At 41.4% G+C, this 22,505-nt stretch overlaps 1 protein-coding gene across 1 annotated transcript in view; it reads right to left on the bottom strand.

Moving 5' to 3' along the window:
* LOC122788742 (myoferlin-like) overlaps positions 1 to 22,505 on the bottom strand; it is a 1,037,182-nt gene that overhangs the window by 165,506 nt on the left and 849,171 nt on the right. Inside the window, exons 17-19 of the mRNA XM_044055636.1 lie at positions 12,263 to 12,345; positions 9,010 to 9,048; positions 8,464 to 8,481 (exon numbers count right to left, since the gene is read on the bottom strand). Coding sequence (XP_043911571.1) covers positions 8,464 to 8,481; positions 9,010 to 9,048; positions 12,263 to 12,345 — 140 coding nt within the window. The remainder of the gene's footprint in view (positions 1 to 8,463; positions 8,482 to 9,009; positions 9,049 to 12,262; positions 12,346 to 22,505) is intronic.

Genomic DNA, 22,505 nt, shown 5'->3' with positions numbered 1-22,505 from the left:
ATATCTAATCTCTCTTCCCAGTCTTTTCTGACCTCTTCTGACTGATTCCTATTGTTATTATGCATTGTTTTACATGTCCCTCTAATTATCCCTTTTTATAACAGCAGCTTATGTTCCAGATTCAAATAAAAACTCAAATCAGTGCAGGTCTTTCAGGATTTACCTGTCTCTTTCTCTTTGTCTATACTCAAGAGATCAATCCCTGGTAGAAAAGCAATCATTAGCCTGCAATCCAAATGTCTTCTTGGCCTCTTCCCATTCTATTACTTAGGTTCATAGGTTAGTACTAGGCTAACTGCCCTTGCAAGCCATTTTAAGTCTAGCCAATTATCCCTTGTGAAACTCTAACCCTGCACCTTGTGCTTGTAAGGCAAACACCTTAACGATTAGGCCACCCTCCCAACCCTTTTCCCTGTGTACTAGACTAATGACCACTAGGGCTGCTCGAGTCCATTAGAGACAGGTGCCAAACCACAGATGAATTTCCTGTTCTTCATCCAATTGTCCAAGCTGCACTTGAATTGGGTTAGGCGGGAACTACTTCACATGGATGGGAGCCTATTCCACACAATAGGCAGTCTCTGAGATACATATCTGTTTCTCGAGTAGGTCCTATTTCTATCACAGGCAAGGTTTATATGTTTAGAAAGAGTAATTCTGGTGCCGTTTCTTTTGCAGAAATGCAGGAAGTCCATCCAGAGTAGTGTGCAATGATTACTTGTACGCCAGGCATAGATCCCCTCTCAACAGCCTGTAGGAGACTAAATACAGGGGACAGGGCTATGAGGTGGTCTGGCAAAGGACATGTTATTTACTGTCCATCCAAGTGGTTGTTTCAGAACATGTTATTTATACCCTGTATTCCAACTGTTGGATGTGCATGGTTAGCCACATACAAAGGGGGAACTGTAATCAAGGACAGGTCTGCTGAATGCCAAATACAGTGGAGCATTGACCTCCTTGGACCTACAGGACATGCCTTTGTTTATAAGTTGCAGAACCTTGAATTATTTCCTCACTCCTATGGATACTTTATGGTCAAAGGCTAGATTACTGTCTGTGTGTGCTCTGCTCCCAATTCCCTGACTACTGGGTCGAATCTTAATGGTGTGTTGTCAATATCATGGTTACCACGGGTGGCTGACTTCTCAAAGGATACTATTATGCATGTTTGGGTGTTTAGTTTTAGTCTGTGGCTCCGACACCAGTTATTTGTCTGGGTCAGCCCCTTCTTGGAGAATATTAGTATCAGTAAGGGGAAATCTATGCTCCTAATTTGTAATAGCCTGCAAATTTGGTCAGCCAGAGGCCCTTTGATGCCAAGAAGGAACATTACCAAGACCGATCCCTAAGGAGGTCCGCTAGTGACTGGCCTCTTTGTAGAGGTAGATTCCCCAATTCTAACTTTCTGGGTCCTGTCTGTGAGCCAGCTAGCTATCCACTGGGTAACAAAATGGTTTATGCCTTGATAGTTCTTTACAGACCCACCATTTTAGTCTTTAGTTATCACTTACATCTCCTTTGCACCTACATCATTTGCCTGAGAAATAACTGATTTTTCCTTTAACAAAAGAAGAAAATATGCTGGATAGGGTTTGCTTTGCTATTTACAACCTGCAAGATAGAGCAGTACACTGAAGACATTGCATCCAGCATATCAATATTTACAGACCGCAGCATTTAATTAAACCCTCACAGTTCTCATGACAACTCATTACCTCTATAGTAGAAGATTTGCCTCATTTGTTACATACAATCAAATTTGGTGACTGTTATGCTACAGCTGTCATTTCTGAATATCAAAACGAGGAACATATGTTAAGTACATGCCACTCTTTACTAAATCTGTGGCTCGGACTTGCTTTCACGTGCATCTGTGGTGGTTTCCTAAAAACAGCAACTATGTGCTTCCACTAGTAATCATATAGTACAGAAGTGGGACATTTTGACTGGAGTACAGACCTCAGACTTACGACGGTCTCTAATGTATGGAGAATGTTTGCTGCCTATGCAGGTACTTGCCAATACAGCTGATATATCAGAGAGAGAAAGCAACTCTCTCTCTCTCTCTCTCTCTCTACAGCAATGAATCATTAATGCCAAAGTTCAGAATATGTGAAAATAAAGCAACAGTCACAGACCATTTTCTTGTCTTCTAAAAAATGCAGTTACTGCATGTGTCGCTTACAGTTGTGTACACTTATCATAAATGTAGATGTTCGAGTGCATTCACTGTTGCAGTCATCACACTTGGGTTATCCTGCCAAGGGTAGCCCTCAGTCGGCCCAAATACCAGAGGCTTAGTATTTCTGTGTCGGTTGCTGTCGCTCCAGGACTGATGTCAGGTCGTCAGTGGTATAACAGGCAGCTGACGCCATTATATCAGTTTTTCTTGCCCCAAATGTCAGAAGCCCCCTAATAGGGAACTAGGTTATGGTGGAATAACACCTCCAGTAGAAAATAAATACCAATAGCCCTGTAAAGAGTGATGTAGAGAGAGAGAGAGAGACAAGGGGGCTGGAGGGTGGGAAACCAGGACTGCAACAGTGAATACACTCGAACATCTACATTTATAGTAAGTGTACACAACTGTACTATGTTCTTCATGTTTCACTGTTGCTGTCATCACACTTGGGTTGATTCACAGAGCTGAAGAAGGGTGGTGGCAGTCAAGAAGATTTAGGGCTGGCTAGAATGCCCTGTAGGAGTGCGGTTGCAAATCCTACCCTTTGGAAAAGATAGGCAGCTGGTAATGCTTGGTGAAGGTATGAACAGAACTCCATGTTGCAGCTTTCAGGATGTCCCTGGTAGGGACCCCACTGAGAAAGGCTGCAGAGGTTGAAGTTGCCCTTGTGGAATGGGTTCTGATCCCCAGTGGGGGTGGTTTCCCATGGTGTTTGTAACTGAAATGGATACAGTGTGCTATCCATTTGGAAATGGTTTGTTTTGATATGGCCTTGCCCTCTGCCCCTGGTGCAGAGCTGACAAGTAACTGGTCAGATTTCCTAAAGGGCTTAGTCCTATCCAGACAGAATCTGAGCTGTCTGCGCACGTCTAAAGAGTGCAGGATCATTTCCCCTTTATTTTGAGTTTAGGGAAAAAGGTGGGCAAATGAATAGATTGGTTGAGAGCCACACTGGACACCACTTTAGGCATGAAAGTTGGTTTAGTCCTGAGGGAGACCTTGTCAGCATGAAAAATTATGAAGGGTCCATCAGCCATAAGTGCTTGCAGCTAAGACACTCTTCTAGCTGAAGTGATAGCCAGAAGCAAGGCTGTTTTCCAAGAGAGGAATTTTAACTTGGCTGAAGCTGCAGGCTCAAAGGGGGGTGGTGTGAGCTTTTCCAACACAAAGTTAAGGTCCCAAGCAGGGGTAGGGGTTCGTCTTGGTGGCCTTAAGTTGTTGGCCCCTCTAAGGAACTGCTTGATGAGAGTGTGTGAAAAGAGAGGTGGGCTCAGTGCTGTAATGTGCAGAGATGGCAGAGGGGTGTATTTTAATGGAAGAGAAGGATAGGCCCCTGTGGAATAGGTCTGCTAGGTAATCCAGGATGAGAGGTAAGGAGGTCTGTGCTGGGTCAGCTCCTTTAGTCTGGATCCAGGAACAATACCTTTTCCACTTGTCAGCATAGGATTTTCTAGTGCTGGTTCATCTGGCTTCACGTATAATGTCCAGGACCTGCTTGCTTAGGCTGGCCACTGGAGAAGTCAAGGAATAAGCCACACTGCCAGGTTCAGGGTCTGTAATTGTGAATGCAAGAACTCTCCCTCCTGCTGAGTCAGGAGAGTTGGAATCTGAGGGAGGTGCCATGGAGGCAACAGTGACAGAATGCAGTAGTGGGTACCAATGCTGGCATAGTCAGTCTGGGGCAATCAGGATTGCCCTTGGTCTTTCCATCCTTGTTTTGAGTAATACTCTTGTAAGAAGAGGTACAGGGGGAAATAAATAGAGAAATTTACCCATTGGAAGGATAGGGCATCCACTTTCCAGGCCTTGCTGCGAGGTTCCCTGGTGCAGAATTTGCTGAGCTGGTGGTTGTAGGTGAGGCAAATATGTCCACCTTTAAAATAAAATAGAAATAGGACCATTTCTGGGTCACAAGGCTGAAGATGTTGTGGTTTAATTACCAATCGTGTGGGTCTAGGAGATTTCTGCTTAAGTTGTCTGCCAGAGAATTTTGGTTGCTTGGCAGGAATTGTGCTAACAGGTGAATATGCATGGCTGAGGCCATGTTTCAAAGGGTCATGGCTAGCCTGCAGAGTGGGTTTCCCCCTTGCTTGGTGATGTACCACATCACTGTGGTGTTGTTGGTTTTGATTAAGAGGGGTCTGGAGAGAGTAGGGATCTGAAAGATGTCAGTGCATGCTGAACAGCTAGCATTTCTTTTTGGTTGATGTGCAGATGAATTTGATTTGTGCTCCAGTGGCCCTGAATACACCTGCCATCCAGGTGTGCACCCCAGGCATAGTCTGATGGATCTGTGGTTAGAGTCTGGGTGGCGTGGGGTTGTGAAAAGGGAAGTCCCTTGTTGTGGTTGCATGCTGCTGCCCACCAAAGAAAATCTTTCCTTAGACAAGGTATCATAGGTATAACAGTTTCCAGGTCCTGAGACTGTTAACACCAAAGGCTTTTTAAGTACCACTGAAGTTTCCTCATATGCAGTCTGGCATATGGAATTAGTAGAATGCAGAAGGCCATGAACCCTAGAGCTTGCAGGATTTTCCTTGCAGACAACTGGGTTCTGATAGCTATTTGAAAGAAGTAGCCTGTCAGATAGGCTTGTTTTTCTGGAGTAAGGAATGCCATTTAGGATGCGGTGTCCGGGCTTGCTCCCAGGAATCCAATTTTTTGACTGGGGACTAGTTTTGATTTATTTTCGTTTATAGTGTACCCCAGTCAGGTTAGTAGGTCCTTTACAAATGGCAGGTGCTGCAACAACTTTTCCCTACTGTCTGCCTGACTCAGGCAGTCGTCCAAGTAAGGGTAAATTTGAATATTTCTTTGTCTGCAAAAAGCAATGGCTGGAGCCAGTCATTTTGTGAAAACTCTGGGAGCAGTGGATAAGCCAAAGGGAAATGCAGAGAACTGATAATGCATGGATCCTTCCCTGAAACATAGATATTTCCTGCAAGAGTCTCTGATTGGGATGAGCAGATAGGGCCTCTTTTAGGTCTAGGGTGGCTAACCAGGCATCTTTGGACAGCATAGGGAGAAGCTGCTGTAGGGTGAGCATTTTGAATTTTGGTACCACCAGGAAGGTGTTTAGAAGGATAGATCCAAGATTGGGTGCCAGGTGTCCTCTTTTCTGGGTAGAAGGAAAAGTTTGGAATAGAAACCTTGGCCTATCTGTTCTGCAGGAACAAGGTGAATTGCCCTCCTGGAGAGCAGGGAATGAACTTGGATTTGTGCCTCTGCCCACTGGCTTGGAGGAGGATCTGGGAATACTTTTGGGGTTGGCAGCATATGGAAATAAAATCTGTACCCCTGAGACACTATGTTGAGGACCCATCGATCGTTGGTGATGGAGGCCAAGTTTTTGCATGGGAGGCATGTTTTCCTCCTAGGGGCACAAGAAGATGGGCAGAGGTGAGGGGTGGAGTTGAGAAGTCATTGTGAATTCTTTCCATAAGGGGGCGGCTTAACACTCCCTGTTTTAGAAGTGGAGGTACTCCATTGCTCAGATCTCGGCATACCCTGAGACAGCTGTTGGGGGGGTCAGCTTCCCCTAGGTCTAGTCTAAGGTGGCCTTGAGGGGGCTGGAAAGGACCAATGTTTTGAGGGGCAATGCCTACTGAATCTAGGAGGCTGGATTTGCAAAAAGTCTTTAACTGTCTGCATAGACTTAACTTTTTCTTCCATCTTTTTAAAAACCTGTTCTGCTTTGGTGCCAGATTGTCTTTGTACAGTGGTGCGTCCAATAATTTTGATTTGACATGGTCTGGCAAGGTTTGCTCCTTAAGCCAAGCATGCCTTCTAAGTAGAGAACCTGTGACTGCTGCCCTGCAGGATGCTTCTAGTGCGTCAAACCCACATTGCAGGGTATGCTTACTAACTTGGATTGCAGAATGCATAAGCTCCTGTAATTCTTTATTTTCTGCACAGTCAGTGAAGGTAGACATTTCTTTGTTTAATATGTTCCATAGTATGTTGCTGGAATTTCAGCATGTGGAACTGACTATTTAATGCTCTAATGGCAAGAGTTGCAGAGGTGTATACTTTTTTACCCCATCTGACTAAAGTTCGGGAATTCCTGTCTGAAGGAGTGGGATTCTTGGCTGTGGTTGCTTTTATTCCATAAAAATCATCATTCACAACATCCAGAACAGGAGGAACAGCTAAGGGTCTGTGCTGTGGTAAATCTAAAAATTCCCAGAGTCTCTTTTTGGACTGAGGATAATCCTGGCATTCCCAATGAAAATGCTCTCTCAATGTATGTAGGGTTTCACCAAAAGAAAAATCTTCTGGAGGAGAGGCAGAAGGAATGGATTCCTCTGCATCTGAATCCTCACAAGCATCTAAGGGCATGTCTTCATAATCAGAAACCTCATGGTCGGACTTTTGATCAGATAAGGCTGCTGGGGACAAGTCTCTTTTCCTTTTAGCAGAGGTAGGCTGGCTTCCTCTAATCAGCATGAGAAGGTCTTCTGCCATTTTAAGCATCTGAGATTGAGGCATGGAAGCAGACGCTTGAGGTTGGGTCATCATTTTTTTTATGCGTAGTTCATACTCTGGGCCTTAGAAACTCTGTAGTTTTAGAAAGAACTGAAAACACAAAAGAAGTCATTGGTTTGTGTAGAATATGGGTAGTGCGAAGAACTTCCTCACAAGCTGGTGCCTGCACAGTGGCTCTGGACCTATCCAAGGTAGAGACATCCACAGGTTCCATAGTCAAAGAGTTTCGGACTCCGAACAGGTCTCGGTAGGAGCCTGTGAATCCATAGAAGCAGGCATCAGGGGTTGTTGAAAGCGTCTCACTGAGTAGCGACGAACTGTCGGCTAGCTTAACAGAAGCATCGTTGGCAGTTTTGGACCTGTGCAGTCTGTCTCTATCTTTATCCTTACTTTTTTTGGAATATTGGAAGTTGGAAGGCTTACCATAGCCATTTCAGAATATGGAGATCGAGAGCGAAAGTATTTAGCTACGATAAGGGCCTGATGACGAATAGTCGTAGCTTTGAACAAAGCACAAAACCAACACAGAGGGATGTCGTGGTCTGGGCCTAAACAGGTGATGCAGTAAGAATGGAAATCTCGGTGTGGTATTTGCTTTCCACAGGCAAAACAATTGTTAACGTTTTCTGACATTGGTTAGAGCAAGAAAAAAGGATCCCCAATGGGGTACTTAGCTTTAGAAGGCTTCAACTTCAATTTCGGAAATGAAAACCCATGTAGCGGTTGACCGACACTCGTGCAAACTGCTTCGGCTTTGGGCTCCTCGGCAAGAAAGACTGATGTAATGGCGTCGGCTGCCTGTTTTTATACCACTGATGACCTGGCTTCAGTCCTGGAGTGACAGCAACTGACGCAGAAATACTAAGCCTCCAGTATTTGGGCCAACTGAGGGCTACCCTTGGCAGGATAACCCAAGTGTGCTGACTGCAACAGTCTAACACGAAGAACATTTGTCCTTTTTACATAATAAAATAATTTTTACTTGGCTATGCCTTGTGAAAAAAACACAGAATGCAATGGTAAATCCACAGCAACTACACAAGGCCATAATTTACTACTTAAATGCACAGTTATACAAACCCACTAGACCTGTTCATTGTTACTACTAAATAATCACTGCTGTAAGCTCCACACCCAATTACCAGAGCAAAACTGCATGGGAATCAGAAAGACTGTTGCTTTCATACTGTATTCTTCGGAAGACAAGAGGAAAATGTAGCACTAGTTTATACAATGAATCAAAAAATAAGTAAGGAAAACAGCCAAAGAGTATTCCTGAGTTTTGTACAAGACCGTATCCCAACTTTTAACATCTTGCTGCACTCCAACAGGAAAACAGAAAAGACAAAGGACTAAGATGAATGTACTGTGATCGGCATTGCACAATCCAGTGTCCATATAACTAACAAGTCACAGCTAGAAAAAATGCAGTGAGATTACCCCATTTTTGTTAATGTTAAAAACGATTTGTTAACTTAAGTCCATGCATTACACACAGCTATGTATGAAGAATGGTACACATATATTAAGCAAAGTTTCTACCTCATGGGAGCACTGTAGAAACAGTCTTTGTGCACCATTTCTTATACAATAAATGGTGAGCAACACAAAAAGTTACATGCTGCAAAGAGAAGTAAATCCATGTTCTGAACAGCAGAAGATGCACACACTTGACCAGCACTGCAGGATACATTTAAGTGACTTGCCTGACACAGTGATAGTCACTACAAATGCACTCAGTCAAACCAGTGACTAATAAATAAGCATGACTAACTAGAAAACTAAATACAAACCTTTGTGATCTCCAGCTACTATGTGAAGACAAATGGCAAAAGATAAGTCATTAAAATCACAAAAGAAAAAATGTTTTCAAGAAGGTTAGGGTTTTATCACATAGCTTTAGTGAAAGCAAAGTAAAATGTCATGCAAACGGCTTGCAGCAACTAAACAGAACAAGTATTTTTTTTTTTCAAACGGGGAGGTCAAAAGAAATTATTTTTCAGAAAATTAAGGTTAAAGCATGCTTTAGATAAAAGTACATCAAACTCTGAAAAACCATGCAAGGCACAACAAAATAAAAAATCTTCAGATTCTGCCAGTGCCATAATTGTTGTGATTTGCCAAGTGGTTTAGGTTGCAAAATTAGTTAAATACTAGCTGTAATTTGTGCTATCTCGCTTAGTCAAACAACAAAAGGAGCATAAACTGCCCTTTGAAAATCATGATCTGCATTATTCTCTCACTTGGCTACTTTAATGCTAAATCATTTTAATACCAGTCATTTTTTTCAGTTATGGCAATGGACTGTGCAAATTATATTTCACACCAAGATCATGAACCTTCATTTGATGAAGCCCCATATCCCGAAGACACAGACTCTATATTACAAAAAGAAAATGACCAAAATATAACAGGTTAGTGAACAAAAAATACAATGTTAATTAATAAAAAATATATTAATTAATGTTAAACAATGAATCTTTACATCTGTAAAAATGTAATACAAAAACAACACACATAAATTTAAGTAACACATTTACGTTATTTATTATTTGTTTTAGAATTAATATGGAAGAAACTCTTGTAGAATGAAACAAGATCCCATTTCAAAACACTACACTGCACTTGTGTTAGGGTACAGGTGAGATGTTAGAAAAATTATCAGCACCTCCACTGCAGTACAAAGATGCATGGGTTCAGCTGAGTAGCCAGCTATAACTGGGAAAGGACACTGTCTTATTAATGCCCTTTGACCAATACGCAGCATGCTAGCTGAAGCAAAAAACGTGCTTGATTATTATTTTTTTTCAAACAATTTTCCTTTAGCACAATAAGTCCTGGCTCAGCATTAAGTTGTCCATACACAAAAGAAAAATAAAATACACACACACACATTATATATATATATATACATACATACATATATATATATATATACATACATATATATATATATATACATATATATATATATATATATATATACATATATATATATATATATACATATATACATATATATATATATATATATATATTATGCCATACCTCTCAATCATTCTGTATTCAGCAGTGTTCTGATTTTAAAATTGGTGTTGTTTGTTCTACTGTTCAGATTTACTGTTTGATAGCACTGTTTTATTATTGCAATTGTCTAAGCCAGTTAAGATGTCTGTCAAAAATATGTACAGAGTCAACAACTCACCATGGGTTTTTATCTACACTGTGCTATTGGTCTCTTCATCAGACCAACAGTTTAAAATAGCACAGTGCAGCTGGAAGTTGGCTTTGCTACTTTTTAAGCCAGTGGATCAGCTTACCAGCAGGCTTAAGCATATATATATATATATATATATATATATATATATATATACACACACACACACACACACACACACACACACACACACACACACACACACACACGTATAGATAGATATATGCATGCACAAACGAAGAAATGATACAGGTGCACTAGAAAACTGTTAACAAAAATCACTCTAATGACAGGAAATTACATTTCAAAATCACTGGCATAATTCCCAGACTACATGTCTAGAAAATGGGATTTCATTTTTGTTTTTTTGAACTGTAGATCACTGTCTTAGACTTAGGCCTTCACAAACATTGTCAAAGCCCCTTTTTCTCAACATGTCCTATGCTTTGGATTCTTTGCCTGTAGAAGATATTTGGGGATGGCAACCGTTTTAAAGTCATATAGACTCATACATGCGAGTCTAGTAACAGCAAGACTGAATGTACAAAAATAGATTATACAGAGTCCAAACTTGCTGGGTTTCAGAGTACTTCTCTTTCTCCAGAACATGGTGATGTTGGAGTTATTACAAGTAGCAGTGGTGTGGGGCTGTAGCCTCCCACATTGTTCCTGTGTGAAAAACTGTTTACTATCAAAAATGTGGAACAGCATTTAAGTGAAACTGGGATGGTAGAATGTGTGTTTTTCAGTTTCAGCAATTTTGTTTGCGTCTTTCGGCTTTTCCCGGTTAGGGGTCGCCACAGCGGAACTCCGGTCCACTAATGATTGGTAGTGGATTTTTACGTACCGGGTTACCAGCCCTGATGCACAACCTTCAATGAAGGCATGCCCCATTCACGTATGCCTCCACACAGAAGACGCTCTAGCTGAGAATTGAACGGGACAATGTCTTGCTATGAGGCGACAATGCTACCGCAGCACCACCACCGCAGTTTTTCAGTTTCAGCAATGACGCTCCGGAAATGTTCAAATCCACATTAGCAAATTGTAGTGTCCATTCACTAATATGGGACTGATGTACTGATAACAGACTGCACTACAATAGGTTTGGGAAAGTCACCCTTTTCCTCACTGTAGTGCGATCTCAGAGTTGGAATATATAATATGCAGGGGATGTGGGGGTGAAGGGGGGCTTGCCTCCCTGCAAAACTGTAAAAAGTTGTGTTGTAAACAACTCCTATAGCAGCTTCAGCACAAGTGCCTGAGGATCTGATGTCACCACCTGACATTTTGAATAAGTTTGAATGTGGATGTCAAGGTGATGATTACCAACATTCTGTAAAAGTGAAATTTTCAAATTTGAAATGTCAGTTTGGGCAATTTAACAGATTTTGTTTTGAGATTCAACATTTTGATAGTAAACCACGAAAAACAACCTTAAAGTAAAAAACAGAGATTGTCAAAATTCACCAGTTTCACTTTTTTGTTTTTGTTAATTCCTGAACTCAGAATTATGGGTCTTTGGATTACAATAAGGAGTCTTACAAGACTGTAAACTTCTTGGCAATCTTGAAGGAAATTAGGTTGATTAAATTATGGGCTTTTAAGATTTGGATCAAGTCCTTCATAATTTCCTGTACCCTGCAAAACCAAGCATGGTGACCAGGTTGAAGGGTGAGCATTAACTTCATGGCTAGATCCAAGTATTGCTTTAAAACGTGGAACTGCTAAGAGCTTAGATTCCTCCAAATACATGAGGTCTGCATAATGTTTCTTTGGCAAGGACACCTCTCTGTCCTCATTCACCACATATCTGATTCTCTCTAAAATAAAATCAGATATTCTCTCTACACCAGAACCAAAAGTAAAGACTTCAGAGGACATTCCTAAGGAAAATTCATCTTCAAAATCATAACCCAGCCTGGTGGGATGCATGAAATGATCCATGTTGTGAAACAAAAATGATTCTGTCATCGTCAAACTCTGACTCCTGTTCTCCTTCCAGAGTTAGAAAAGGAACAGACATAGAAGAGGATGGCTTTCTTTTCTTTTTTGATTCAGAAAACAAGAAAGAGGAAGAGGATGCAACTGATCAGTACATCAGCATGGGGAAATATAGTCTTAAATGAAGGCACAGGTTAATATGCATGCCAAAAACTTTGTATTCATTAGAATTAGCACAATTTCTCTATAGTCCTAAACTATAATCACAGTTTATAACCATTTAGATAAATTCACTGAACTTATATGTACAAGTAATAGAATGTGTACATAGCAAATGCAAGCTTAATTCTACCATTTTATCACTTAAAATGCTGTGTGATGTTTACTGAGAGCCATACAGTTTTAATACAAATATTTCTTATTAGACGTACCTTCCACCTCTCCACCAGATGATGCAATCTTAGATAAATTCAAATATGCTGTTCCAACGCAATCATTTTTGGTCAGTCGATCCCTATAAGGTTATCAATACAATTGCTTAAAGTTCTCTCAAAAATGTTCATATTCTGAGAGCAAAAGTAATTATACTCTAAATAATACGTCGCCATCTCACAAACATTTTCTTACATATAGTGTACTAGAATTAGAGCCCAGCGCAGTTCTTTATATGAAAATATAATTTAAAAATGTAGCATAATAATTTCAGCCACTCCATTTTTCCAAAAAAACATGATCACTTTTCTGAGGTATAATGAAACTGCACAACTATTTTTCTACATATGCAACAAAATTTTCTGCAATAAGCAGGAGGGGAAAAAGGTTCAGACTGTGAAGGAAAAAGGTTCAAGCTGCCTTTTTTTATTACAGATTGGCATTAAATGAAAAACATACAAATGAAATTTTTGAACCAACCAGTGGATTTAAGTTTTTCTCTTTCTGTATGTTTACATTCATAGAACGGAGTTTATCTCAAACATTTGTCTTTCAGAATTTGCTCATAGGCTACAGATTTTAAAACTCTAGTATAACGGACTATTTTACAGTATCAGCTTTAAATTAGGAACAATATTACCTTCCGTATGGAGACATACATTATACTGAGTCCACATACAAAGTCACAGACACATACTGATGATGGTAATGTACACAGTACTGTAACTACTATTGTACCAGCCTGCATGACTACTTGGAAAGATAAATGCAAGCAGCTAGTAATGTATACGGAAGGAATACCACATGAAAGAGGATGGTTATGCTATACTGCAAACATGAAGGCCACAGGAAAGAGAACAAGATGACATTAGCACTAACACTTGTTGATAAGAACAAGGTGACACAAAATTCTATCATGGCATAATTGCAAGCCAACTTTTCAAAGGCCGATAGGTCATATGCTTGATAGTGTACTTGTGAAAAGCATATACAACACTATATAGCCCTCAGTTAGAATAGTATATTTCTACCTGTCATATCTCCAATAAGAGTAGTATTGTTTGTGTACTCCTCCAGTTAATAAAGTTCATCAACACAACAATGAATTGAAATGACAATGGAACAAATGCAGGTGACAAAATACTACCACATGATGGCGCACTGCTTAAATGGCATTAAATATACTGATCCCAAGGATATTGCCAATATCCTGGCAGATCGACTCAGTGAAAACTTCATCCTCCTCTCACTCCCTAAAGGGCCCATCTCAATACCGAAAGATTGCCAAATTCTGGTAATAATGGCCACACAGGTAAAAAATGCACTATCCAATGTTAAGAATACAGCATCCATGGGACCAGACGACATCCCGGGCTGTGTACTACATGAACTACAAAATGAACTGGCACCTCACCTAAGTGTCATGTTTAATCATAGCCTCACCTCAGGCTTCGTGCCCACTGAGTGGCGCACAACTACAGTTATCCCATTCCACAAGAGGTGATCCACCTTGGATCCCAGGAACTACCACCCCATCAGTCTGATGAGCCTGATCTGCAAGGCCATGGAACGTATTATCATGGAACTTATAAACAAAGACATTGACAACCATCAAACACTGGACCCCACACAGTTTGGGTTCGTGAAGGGCTGATCTTGTCTCCTGAACCTGACTGACTTCTTCAAGTCGTCTCCAGAGCTGTGGACAAGGGTAAGGTGGTCCACACAACCTATCTGGACCTCGCCAAGGTCTTCAACACCATCCCCCACTCTGGAATCATAGATAAAACTTACTAAGCTGGGCATTAATCCCTACATCACTTGATGGGTTGCCAACTGGCTTACTGATGGAACCCACACTGTAAAAGTAGCCAACTCCAAATCCAGCTCCAGACGAGTGGAGTACCTCAGGGTTCAGTCCTGAGACCACTCTTGTTTGGCATCTACTTCTCTGAAGTACAGGCCAATGCTTAGGGACTTTGGCTAACAAAGTTTGCAGACGACTGCAAATTGGGAGCCATTATTGAATCCCCAAATGATGTGGATATTCTACACAAGGGCCTTACAGAAACATATGCTTGGTGCCAGAGCCATGGCCCCAAGCTCAATGCCAAGAAATGTATAGTTATCCCCTTTGGGAAAAAACATGTACCCATGAATTACCACATAGGTGGCAGTACACTAAACACCAAAAGTGTGATAAGAGACTTAGGGATACAGGTGAACAGTGGTCTCACCTTCGATAACCACATCGCCACAACAGTCACAAAATCCTTCTATGTGGCACACCTCATCACTAAGGGCTTTTCATCCAGAAAAAAGGAGGTCATTGTCCCACTGTACTCATCCCTCATTAGACCCATTATAGAATACAATGCCCCATTTGGTATGTACCTCTCAAGACATCTGCAACAACTGGAAAGGCCGCAGAAATACCTCACAAAAAGAATCACAGGCTTAAAGCAGATGCCCTATGCTGACCGTCTAAAAAACTCTACCTATACTCTGTCGCATATAGTCTACTCCGTAGCGATCTCTGCTTAACATACAAGGCCATGTCAAACCCAGAGCTGTTGGACATGCTACACAAAGAAATCCCAATCCCTCAGAGAGACACACTCCAGGGATCTAAACCTTGTAATCACAATGAACAAAACATGCTGGAGGGATAGGTTCCTGACCCAGAGACTTCCCAGACTCTGGAATAAGACTGCCCATACATACCAAGCAGAGCGCCTATTTGGCCCTCTTCAAAAGGAACCTTGATGATTGTAAGGGAGATAGGAAATTCACCCCGGGGATAATGTCAGATGCCCTGCTAGACAGGTTTCCAGGAAAGTAAATACTGTGGGAAGAAATAGCCAGGGAATTGTTCTGGCTAGGCTTGTATAGGTCCAGGGGCCGATAGCCTAGTACCAACATATGAACCTTTCTAATTACAAATGAATGTAACAATTTAGCAATGTAGCCTAGTACCAACCTATGAACATTTCTAATAATAACTGAATGTAACAATTTAGCAATGCAAAGATCTCCTTGTGCCACGAATACGGCAACATATATGAATTATGCATTAGATTGGCAATAAGAGCAAGGTGCAACTTTATAATGCAGGTAATGTTGCACATTACTGATGCTAAGCACAATCACTTCTTCAAAACATAATTAGATATTTAAAACACTTTTAATAATAATGAGGCTGTGAGGATTCAATTTAATCAGAAATATGTACTTCCTTGAATGAACATACTTTTACAGTTTTGGACAGTTGATAACAGAATCCTCCTAAGCTTTGTGGAGAATTGTGTGCTTCTGTGTATGAATGATATCACCGAACATTTTGCACTGATGTGCAATAAAACGGACAAGAATAAATGGGCCTTTCCCTCTCCACTCAACAGTGGTTCCATAGCTATTTAAAAGATAGACAACAATGTCTAAAAGGGCAGGGCAATCTCTCCCACAACCTACCAAACACAAGGGTTCCTCAGGGCTCCATTCTTGGACATCTCCTCTTCAATACCTTTATAAATAGCCTTCACACTGCTTCCCACCAAAGCTCCTTAATTCAATACACAGTTGATTCTACTGTCATCTCCTTCTCAAATAATATAACCCACCTTCAGCAAATAACACAAACTACCTTCTCCTCCATTGAAACTTGACTACACAATGCACAACTTCTACTGAACCCCAATAAAACCCAGCTCCTCCTTTTTACACTCAAGACATTATCAACTGACTATGATCTTCTCACCAAGTAATATTCGAACTGAAGTGGATTGCCATGCCAATCTATTAGGAGTGGCAATAGACACATTTTCCCTTGATTTACACAAACAAAATGCAATCAAAAAAGCACACAGCAAACTAGGGATGCTCTATCACCAGAAAAGCCTTATGGATACAACTACCAAACCTACACTGGCCACCACCTAACTTGCTCCCTTCTCTACTTTAGGAGTTCCCATTCTGACCAATTTTCAGATTACCCTAAATAATAAACTTGAACCCTGCTATAATAAAACTGCTAAATTTGCTGTAGGTGCACCTCATTACAAACACCACTGTACTACCTTCAGAGCCCTTAACTGACTCGAATGCCCACATCTCCTAAACTACCTACAGCTAACTATGGCCCACAAAGTTATATATCAACCCAAAAATGGTCTTGCTCTAAAATTCACTCCTCCAAATCTATATACCTATCAGGGCTGTCCAATCTGAAGATAAGCAGCTTGTAACCTTATACAGACCAGACAAAAAAGCTGGACAGTGTCTCTACTCTAATGCTGTTGCAAAACTCTGGAATGCCCTACCAAGTAAACATCAGAGCAGTTTCAAACCTCAGGAGTTTTAAACTCACTCTAAACAATTTCCTTCAAAAAACAAGTACCTGCCCCTGTCCCAAAACTACTTAGCTAGTCACCCCTCACTTTTCCCCACCTTTATATTTCCCTTGTTCTATTTACTCTTACACTGTCGCAAAACTCTGAAATGCCCTACCAGTAAACATCAGAACAATTTCAAACCTCATGAGTTTTAAACTCACTCTAAAGAATTTCCTTCAAAAAAAAAAAAAAAAGTATCTGTCCCTGTTCCACACCTACTTGGCTACCCCCTGACTGCCTCCACCTTTATATTTCCCTGTCTCCACTTTTTGTCCACACACCTCATCCCTGTAAATACCTTCATCCTAGCACTTTCTTCCCCAATTCCCTCTTACCTCTTCAGTACATTCTCACTCCACCCACAATTCCACTGCACCCCTCCCCATCACCTCCATTTCTTCAGTACACCCCCTCTTAGGGTCTACATCCCCTCTAACAAAATTCTACATTCTGCTTCACCTAGCTAAACCCTATACAAGACTTACTTCCTCACTCTAACACCCAACTTTCGACCCAAGCCCAATTTTCCTCTCATTACACCTCCTTTTTAACCTGGTTACACCTTATATTTCTCTTTCTCTCTGACTATTCAGTGGGACACACGTTATATATTACTGCTATAAGACTATTATTATAAAGCTAACCCCAGAATATCTCATCCTCTCTGTAATCAGCTTCTACCTTTGCTAACTTAATCCTTACATAAAAGTATACCAGTTATCTATCATGTATGCCTCAGGAAATTTTTATAATAATTGTTAATTCAATACTTTCTAAATTTTGATACATACTGTTGTGGAGCTTTTCCCCCCTGGGCCTCCACTGAAAATGGGTTCCTGACCAAGTCAGACTTTTCTGGTTAACAAACGTCAAATAAATAAAATTCTGTACCAATTTTGTGTCATTAATAATGTTATTTTACAGACACAAAACAGCATATGCTAAAACAAGAATCTCCTCTTATGAGTCGCAGCCAATTGCTGAGTGATCCAGCAAACAACCACCTGTAACTGCATTGCTTTCACGGGAAAAGGGGGGGGGGGGCTGGAAGTAAATTGCCCCGGTTTCCTCCATATCACACATGCATGCACTCACATCTATGGACAATTTTAGATTCCCCATGAATAACTATGATAGTACTACTCAGAAGAACAGAAACGAGTATATGGATTATTGGTGTGTGTTAATTATTAAACAAGTTTTAAACAAACCAACAGATAAGTGTTAGGGTATAGAGTAAAGATCGGCAGACTTTTACTCTGTAGGGAATTTTTAGAACCTACCAACTCCTAACAGCCCCTTCCCCCCAAACAATGTTCCCAGTAACCTCTCTCTTTCCCCTCACACACTTCCAGCAGTTGCTATCTCTCTATGGAAGAATTCTCTGAAGTGTGCTTGGGATATAAAATTTACCTATGCAAAGACTTCCAAGCAAAGGTTCAAAAATGTCTGCATTTTGTTACATACTTGCAAGCCACATGTATGTCCTCCCATTATAACTTTGTATACTGCCATCCCACTCTGTATTCAAAGACTTTTCTAACCTCTTGGATTGAGTTTTATAGTTATCATGCAATGTTGTATAGGCCCTACTAGTTATCCCTTTTTAACAGCAACTGTTCTAGACTCCGTTAAAAGCTCTACCACAGCGGTTTTCACTTAGCACTTCCCCATTCCTTTCTGTTTGCCTGTACCCCATTATCATTCCATGGAAGAGAATACAGTCTTGAGCCAGTACTCCCAAATGTCTGCTTGCCCTAATCCTGCTCTTTTACCCCTCACTCTCTGATTAAATGCATATATTATATAAAGCATTAGAATCCCTTCCTTTCTGCAAGTCTCAGGTCCAGGATGACAGGAGACAGAGAACATCCCCTGGTACCTGTCCCAGTGGGGTAATGGAAAACAGAGACACAGATACAAATCATAATGAGGGGGAAAGGAGCCAGTAATTATAGGTGAACCTCTATCATTACGGTGACTATACTCTCAGAACTGTACTGTGTTCTTCACATAGATCATTGTTACAGATGTATTTATGGCATACAAGATTCTTAAAGCAGTATCCACATCATAATGTGAAAGCCTAGAGTAGGCCCTGCAGGATAACTAATACCAAACCCTGTCCTGTCCTGTTCCTGGACTTTGAGTATATCATACATTTGGAAAAGGTATGGATGAAGGACTATGTAGCAGCCTTGCAGATACTCTGGGTGGGGACATTCCTAGGAAAAGTCACGGAAATAGTAGCTGCTGTGGGGTTCAATGTTCCTTAAGTTGCCCCTTTAAGGTTTTTTTAATGCTTTTCATAGTAGAACAATGCAACTTAGCCAGCCATTTAAGAAAGCATAAATGGTGAATAGCCTGCCTTCTTTACCTGGGACAAGCAGATTAAAGAGCTTTTCTACCAGCCTAATGCCTTTGTTTCCGTCAATGTAGTAAATGAGCTGCCTGTGTACATCTTATGGATGGATTTTTTTTTTGCCATCTTTATTTTCCAGCTTTGCAAAAAACGGCAGGCAAGTTGGATACTTTGGGAGACCTCTGAGATTATCACTACTGGCATGAAAGGGCTGGGTCTTCGGGACAGCCTAAATCAGAGACTGGCAATGGCTCCCACCACAGTGAGGCCTGCAACTCTCAAGTTCTTCTGGCTGAAGTAATAACCACCAAATTTCCATTTCCTAGGACAAGAAAGTACAGTTGTGTACACTTACTTACCATAAATGTAGATGTTCGGGTGTATTCACTGTTGCAGTCATCACATTTAGGTTATCTGCTTGCAGTAGCCCTCAGTCAGCCTGATTATCAAAGTCTTGGGTCCTGCATCGGTTGCTGTTTCATCTTCCATGACATCACGTAGTCAGGGGGTATAAAGCATGCAGCAGATGCCATTACATCAGTTTTTCTTGCCCCAGATGTCAGGTGCCCCCATAATGGAAGCAATTATATACAAGGTTACACCTCCAACAAAAAAGCAAATACACCAAAAAGCTTTCAGCATAGTAAACAAGAATAGAGGTATAGTCAATAGAAGTCATGGGGCTGGAGGGAGGGTAAACAGGACTGCAACAGTGAATACACTCTAGCATCTACATTTATGGTAAGTGTACACAACTGTACTATGTTCTTAGTGTTTCACTGTTGCAGTCATCACATTTGGGTAAATTCCCAAAGCTAAGGATGGGAAGGAGGTAATTAGATAGCATTAGGACCAGCTATAAGGCCCTGCAAGACTACAGTGGCAAAGCCAGTTCTGGATTTAGAAAAAACTGGCAAGTGCTTGGTGAAGGTATGCACAGAATTCCAGATAGTAGCTTCTAGGATGTCCCTGGTAGGGACACCTCTGAGAAAGGCTGTAGAGGTAAGATGCAGCCCTGGTTGAATGGGGGTCTAATCCCCTGTGGGGTAGGTTTTCCACGGTGCTTATAGCAGAAATGAATGCAATGGCCTATTCACTTAGCAATGGTTTGCTTTGAAATGGCCCTCCCCTCTGCCCCTGCAGCAAATGCAACCAGCAGCTGTTCAGTTTCCTCAGAGGCTTAGTCCTGTCCAAATAAAATCTAAGTTGTCTGTGCAGGTCCAAGGTGTGCAGTATTCATTCCCCTTTGTTCTGTGGATTAGAAAAGAAGGATTGGCAAATGAATGGACTGATTAAGGGCCACACTGGATACCACCTTGGGCATGAAGGAGGGATTGGTCCTGAGGGACACCCTGTCCGCATGAAAGATGATGAAAGGCTCCACTGCCATGAGGTCCTGTAATTCAGACACCCTTCTTGCTGAAGTGATGGCTAGAAGAAAGGCTGTTTTCCAACAAAGGAATTTCACCTCTGCATATGTAGCTGGCTCGAAGGGAGGTAGAGTGAGCTTTTCTAATACAAAGTTAAGGTCCCAGGCTAGAGTAGGGGCTCTCCTGGGTGGTCTTAAGTTTTTGGCCCCTCTGAGGAATTGCTTCAGCAGTGGATAAGAGAAGAGGGGTAATTCTGAGTTGTAATGTACTGAAATGGCTGAGGCATGAATTTTGATGGAAGAAAAGGAAAGGCCCTTGTGAAGCATCTCAAGTATTGAAGAATCTGACGTAAAGTGGGAGCTGCTGTGCCCATTCCTTGAGTTTGGTTCCAGGAACAGAATCTTTTCCATTTGTCAGCATAGGATTTTCTAGTACTGGCCTCCTTGCCTCCAGAATGACATCCATCACTTGCTTACTGAGGGATAGTAACGGAGAGATCAGGTAATTAGCCAGGCTGCCAGGTTCAGGGTTTGAAGCTGTGGGTGCAGAATCTGGCCCTCCTGCTCTGATGGCAGGGGTCTGAGGCAGGTGCCATGGTGCCAGCAATGACACTGTGCGAGAGGAGGTACCAGTGTTGGCATGGACAGTCTGGTGCAATCAGTATTGTTAAAAGATAACTCATAAAATGTAAAAAAATAAAAAATCTAGGCCACAATTACTGGTCAGATCTGAAGAAGTCTTGTGATCAGACGAAAGCGCTCATCCTTGTTTTTTGTGGATTTATAAAGGACTTTACACCAGTAATTGTGGCCTGGATTTTGTATGTTTTATGAGCAATCAGTATTGCCCTTGGTTTGTCCTGTTTGATCTTTAGTAGCACCTTGGTGAGGAAAAGCAGAGGGGGAAAGGCATAAACTGATAGTTTTTTCCAGGTGAAGGACAGGGCATCCACTTTCCAAGCTTGTTTATGGGGAGTCCTTGTGCAGAACTTGTCCAATTGGTAGTTTTGGGGGGAGGTAAACAGGTCCATCTCTGGGCTCCCCCATTTGTTTCTCAACATGTTGAATATCTTTGGTTCCAGTTTCTACTCGTGTGGGTCCATGGCAGGAATTGAGCCTGAAGGTGACCTTGGTAGCTCAAGGCTGTGTTCCACAGAGCCATGGCTAGTCTGCAGAGAGGGTATGAGTGGGTTCCCCCCTGCTTGTTTATGTACCACAGAACAGTGGTGTTGTCCATCTTTACCAATAATTGTCCTGGAAGAATGTGGTCCTTGAAGGCTGTCAGAGTATTTTGTACAGCTAACATTTATTTTTGATTGATATGCAGGTGCATTTGACTTTGGTTCTATTTGCCCTGAATGCACTGCCCTGTCAAGTGAGCCCCCCCATGCATAGTCTGATGTGTCTGTCAGGGTTTGGGAGGCAGGGGGTATAGTGAATGGCAGTCCCTTGTTTTGGTGGCAGGCCTCTGCCCACCAAAGGAACTCTATCTGTAGACAAGTATGATATGATAGGAATCATTGATTCTAGATCCTGAGAATGTTGACACCATAGGCTTTTTAGATACCATTGTAGTTTCCTCATATGCATAGTCTTGCATATGGAATTAGTAAAATGCAAGAGGCCATGAACCCCAGAGCTTGCAGTATTTTCTTTGCAGATAGCTGGGTCTTTATGGCCAGTAGTTTGAAGTAGGCTGTCAAATGAACTTGTTTCTCTGGCATGAGGTAGTCCATCAGGGAAGTTGTATTCAAGCTTGCTCCCAGGAATATAATTTGTTGGCAGGGTACAAGATGTGATTTCTTTTCGTTTATGGTATACCCCAGAGAAATGAGCAATTTCTTTACAAATGCCAGATGATTTAATAGTATGTCCTGGCTTTCTGCCTGAATTAGACAATTGCCCAGGTATGGGTATATTTGAATATTTCTTTGCCTGCAAAATACAATAACTGGAGCTAGTCACTTTGTGAATACCCTGGGCGCAGTAGATAAGCCAAAGGGCAGTGCAGACAACTGATAGTGCATGTAGCCTGCTTTGAAGCGTAGGTATCTTTGGCAAGATTCCCTGATTGGGATGTGCAGGTATGCTTCTTTTAAATCAATTGTTGCCAACCAGGC

Source organism: Protopterus annectens, chromosome 14.part0 (assembly GCF_019279795.1).
Source record: "Protopterus annectens isolate FY-2018-M chromosome 14.part0, PAN1.0, whole genome shotgun sequence".
In the NCBI taxonomy this organism is placed as follows: domain Eukaryota; kingdom Metazoa; phylum Chordata; order Ceratodontiformes; family Protopteridae; genus Protopterus; species Protopterus annectens.
The sequence above is the reverse complement of the archived record's forward strand: the minus strand, read 5'-3'. Positions and strand labels throughout refer to the sequence as shown.